General features: G+C 42.5%; 1 protein-coding gene across 1 annotated transcript; it reads right to left on the minus strand.

The window, feature by feature from the left end:
* Positions 1-2504: 2504 nt before the first annotated feature.
* On the minus strand, positions 2505-3878 carry LOC118384796 (permeability factor 2-like). The gene is made up of 4 exons (XM_035771525.2): positions 3661-3878; positions 3172-3304; positions 2837-2923; positions 2505-2653 (listed from the first exon to the last, which is right to left on the minus strand). Exons 1-4 carry the CDS (start codon positions 3722-3724, stop codon positions 2644-2646), a joined length of 294 nt encoding a protein of 97 aa, XP_035627418.1. The 5' UTR covers positions 3725-3878; the 3' UTR covers positions 2505-2643.
* Between the last annotated feature and the right edge of the window lie 658 nt (positions 3879-4536).

Consider the following 4536-nt stretch of genomic DNA (forward strand, 5'->3'; position numbering starts at 1 on the left):
ACTTCTATGTGAACGGACACGTGCCTGCACACCACTAAGTTTAGGGTAGAGAGAGGCTGAGACCCAAAGAGAGCGGTGAGGATCAAAGCGAGAAGTGAGTGAGGATAAAAGAGAGAGCTGAGTTCGGGTGAAAGAGGAAGTGCCATGTTATCTTGATTGCTCATTGAAGCTCCTTGTTGTACATAAACTTCTTAGGCGAGTGGATAGCATGGTATTAGGGGAAATGCCTAGCAAGGTTTACTGTACATTTTCTACGTCTTAACTTTCAAAATTATCTTCAAAATGATTTCAGCATGCACTGAGACTAGATTTCCCGTCCTCTGTCTTGCAAACGCACATCACTTGAAACACCTTTAACCAGCTACGCCACCAAAAAAAATAATTTAACTTCAGTAGTGAGTTTAGCAAACTCATCTGGCTTACATTAGGATACTAATGTATCCAAAAACAATTATGGTACTAAGCTGTGTATCTACACTGTCTTCACCTGAAGTCTACACCATCTTCACCTGAAGTCTACACTGTCTTCACCTGAAGTCTACACTGTCTTCACCTGAAGTCTACACCATCTTCACCTGAAGTCTACACTGTCTTCACCTGAAGTCTACACTGTCTTCACCTGGAGTCAACACCGTCTTCACCTGGAGACAACACCGTCTTCACCTGGAGTCAACACCGTCTTCACCTGGAGTCTACACCGTCTTCACCTGGAGTCTACACCGTCTTCACCTGGAGTCAACACCGTCTTCACCTGGAGTCAACACCGTCTTCACCTGGAGTCTACACCGTCTTCACCTGGAGTCTACACCGTCTTCACCTGGAGACAACACCGTCTTCACCTGGAGTCAACACCGTCTTCACCTGGAGACAACACCGTCTTCACCTGGAGACAACACCGTCTTCACCTGGAGTCTACACTGTCTTCACCTGGAGTCTACACTGTCTTCACCTGGAGTCTACACTATCTTCACCTGAAGTCTACACTGTCTTCACCTGAAGTCTACACTGTCTTCACCTGAAGTCTACACCGTCTTCACATGGAGTCTACACTGTCTTCACCTGGAGTCTACACTGTCTTCACCTGGAGTCTACACCGTCTTCACCTCGAGTCCACACCGTCTTCACCTGAAGTCTACACCGTCTTCACCTGGAGTCTACACTGTCTTCACCTGAATTCTACACTGTCTTCACCTGAAGTCTACACTGTCTTCACCTGGAGTCTACACTGTCTTCACCTGAAGTCTACACCGTCTTCACCTGGAGTCTACACTGTTTTCACCTGAAGTCTACACCGTCTTCACCTGGAGTCTACACTGTCTTCACCTGGAGTCTACACTGTCTTCACCTGGAGTCTACACTGTCTTCACCTGGAGTCTACACTGTCTTCACCTGAATTCTACACTGTCTTCACCTGAAGTCTACACTGTCTTCACCTGGAGTCTACACTGTCTTCACCTGGAGTCTACACCGTCTTCACCTGAAGTCTACACCGTCTTCACCTGGAGTCTATACCGTCTTCACCTGGAGTCTATACCGTCTTCACCTGGAGTCTACACCGTCTTCACCTGAAGTCTACACTGTCTTCACCTTGTCAGTTGTGCGTATCTTCTGTTGCCAGTACAGCATTGAAGTAAAGCAAATTAACATGAAACCATGAGATGTAGATCACATAGTGGTTGATAATGAATTTAAAACACATATACCTTATGATCACGTAATGACCAAAAGAGTGCCAAGCTCCACTGCCAGAAATGTAAAAATGTGAGCGCTGTGATATGTTGCATCAATTTGTCTGTTATAGAAGTTTCATCGAGCAAAATATTTTTGTTGATGAGATCTGAATCTTCTCAAATAACATAAAATCAAAGTACAATCATCCATTCTGGAATGGGGGTAGTCTAAAGTGACTTGTATCCAAGCCAAGCTCATTGGCCACTGTGTAGAACAGGAAACAATTAATTGCCCTTTTCCTGTCAAATGGAAATCAAACTTTTGGTTTAGTTTGAGGAGATGTTGTTCTTTTTACTGAATGATTGCTTGTTAGTATTGTTGTTACAATGCTCTACACTCCCTTGCTTCAGGGAAAAGTGCCATAGGCGTGTCTAAGTCCAGCTGTTGTAAAAAGCTGTGATTGAATTTTAGAAGTGGAGTAATAGTTATAATCAGGAAATAGAGACAGCGAGAGACAGATTTCAGAGGATGTTTCCACACATTTATTGTAATTGAATTGAAGAGGAAGTTTCAACATGATTCAACAGTTTCATATGAATAAATAGGCAACTAAATAAATATAGCAATAAATATACTGAGGTTTGTATAAATACGTTTGAGGGTCAAGTAGGATGTGATGTTGTTCATTACGAAATCATTCCAATACAACTGGAATGTATGTACATCTCAACAAAATAAAAACTATTGATAAATAAAAAATAAAATATAAGTTTAGTACATAGTACTTTGTTGTATATAAGAAACCGACTGTCTCTTCATTTAAAAGTCTCATGCCACTCTAAATCTAGTATTGTATTTCAACCTGGATAGAACATGATAGAATTCAGCCTATCAATCTTATAAATACTTATTTGGTTTGTATCTTGTAAACAGTTCAGAATCCCAGAGTATTCATGGGATGATTCCCCCTCTTCATTTGTTGCTGTTGAGGAAAATAAAAGATTATGTTATTACAATATAATCAACAATGTCAAGTTGATTCAGAACTTTTTGTGAAGCTAGATAAGAAAATTCCCCAAGCTCGGGATAAAGAACGATGAAGGTCTGTGTGGTTTTAACAGGTCGGTTTACATCCTTAAACTCATACAGCCTATCTAGTACTTACTTGGCCAGCATCTTCTCAATGACCTTCTTGACCCAAGGAGCGCTGACATCCAGACAAATCTCCTGACCGCTCTTGCTCAGAGTGGCACTGCAGGACAGACACACAGCACAGTCAGACAATCATGAAACTTGGTAAAAACTACATTTTAGTGTCAACATTAGCTAATGAAATTGGATGGTATAGTCAGGGAGTAGGGCTGACTAATTGAAGTTATATATTTTTAAGTTAACGTTATATAGTAACCACATTTAATGTCAACATCATATAATAACCATATTTTACAGTAAGCATTTGCCAGTGTAATAGGACTATAATCAGGAAGCAGCAGGACTCACATGATCTCAGTGTCTCTGCAGTGCGAGCTGGGAGGGAACATCTCCACCTTCTTAATGAGTTTACCAATGCGTCTGCTCTCCGTCTCAATGCAGCGACATCGCAGGTCAGCCCCCATGCCTCTCAGACTCATCCCTGAAAGAGGTAAGAGGTCAAGGGTCAGCGGTAGAAGGAATACACAGTTATCCACCGTGATGACAAACACACTTGATTAGTTAGAGAGAGGGAAAGAGAGAAAGACATTCACACATGACTGTAAGTTGCTCTGGATAAAAGCGTGTGTTGAATGGCATATATATATATATATATATACAGTATATATTTCATATATATATAGAGAGATGCAGATGTATTTGTATGTACAATAAGATACAAGATACAGTACAGTATATAAAGGTAAATAGTAATCCTACTGCTCATAACCATCATATTCATGTCCATTGGTGTCAATGCATTGAGTCAGAGTGATGTAGGTAATAATATAAACTCACCCTCAGTAATGGTCAGGAGGGCCAGGAGCACAACGACAAGGCTGGCTGACATTCTGATGCTCATCTTGGGGTTACAGATGATCCTACTAGAAATCCTCTAATAAAGTGTGTTGTTATCTCGCTGGTAAAAAAGTAAGTGTGTTATATCTTTTTCTTACTGTCAGTCCGGTTGTGAGTTCTCTTTTTTTCTTTCTCTCCTTCCTTCTCTGTCTGTGGCGAGTTTGAATCTTCCGCTGTGAGGAGAGCTGTTTTAAAGCCGAGTTCTGGAAGTGAGTCATTATGGCATAAGGAAGATTGTGAAATCGGGGACTTGGCTGACTGGCTGATGAGTGAGGCAGGGTATTTCTCAATTTTACTCCTGAGTGATAGCAGTGGTGTAAAGGACTTAAGTAAAAATACTTTAAAGTACTACTTAAGTCTTTTTTTAAAAAATTGTTAGTAGTTACTATCTTGTCTCATCCCTACAACTCCCGTACGGGCTTGGGAGAGACGAAGGTCGAAACCCATGCGTCCTCTGAAACACAACCCAACCAAGCTGCACTGCTTCTTAACACAGCGCGCATCCAACCTGGAAGCCAGCCGCACCAATGTGTCGGAGGAAACACCGTGCACCTGGTTAGCATGCACTGTGCCCGGCTCGCCACAGGAGTCGCTAGTGTGCAATGAGACAAGGATATCCCTACCGACCAAACCCTCCTAACCCGAACGACGCTAGGCCAATTGTGCATTGCCCCATGGACCTCCTGGTCGCGGCTGGCTGCGACAGAGCCTGGGCGCGAACCGAGAGTCTCTGGTGGCACAGCTAGCACTGCAATGCAGTGCCCTAGACCACTGTGTCACCCGGGAGGCCCCCGTAAGTTATTTTTTGGGGTATTT

This window comes from Oncorhynchus keta, chromosome 5 (assembly GCF_023373465.1).
Source record: "Oncorhynchus keta strain PuntledgeMale-10-30-2019 chromosome 5, Oket_V2, whole genome shotgun sequence".
NCBI classification, from domain to species: Eukaryota; Metazoa; Chordata; class Actinopteri; order Salmoniformes; family Salmonidae; genus Oncorhynchus; species Oncorhynchus keta.

Excerpts from the sequence above, each read along its gene's own strand:
- LOC118384796 (XM_035771525.2), bottom strand. The coding sequence starts at position 3,724 with ATGAGCATCAGAATGTCAGCCAGCCTTGTCGTTGTGCTCCTGGCCCTC. Across the intron at positions 3,305-3,660 it reads CCTCCTGACCATTACTGAGG|GGATGAGTCTGAGAGGCATG; the intron begins GTGAGTTTATAT and ends TACCTCTTTCAG. Across the intron at positions 2,924-3,171 it reads TGCAGAGACACTGAGATCAT|TGCCACTCTGAGCAAGAGCG; the intron begins GTGAGTCCTGCT and ends TCTGTCCTGCAG.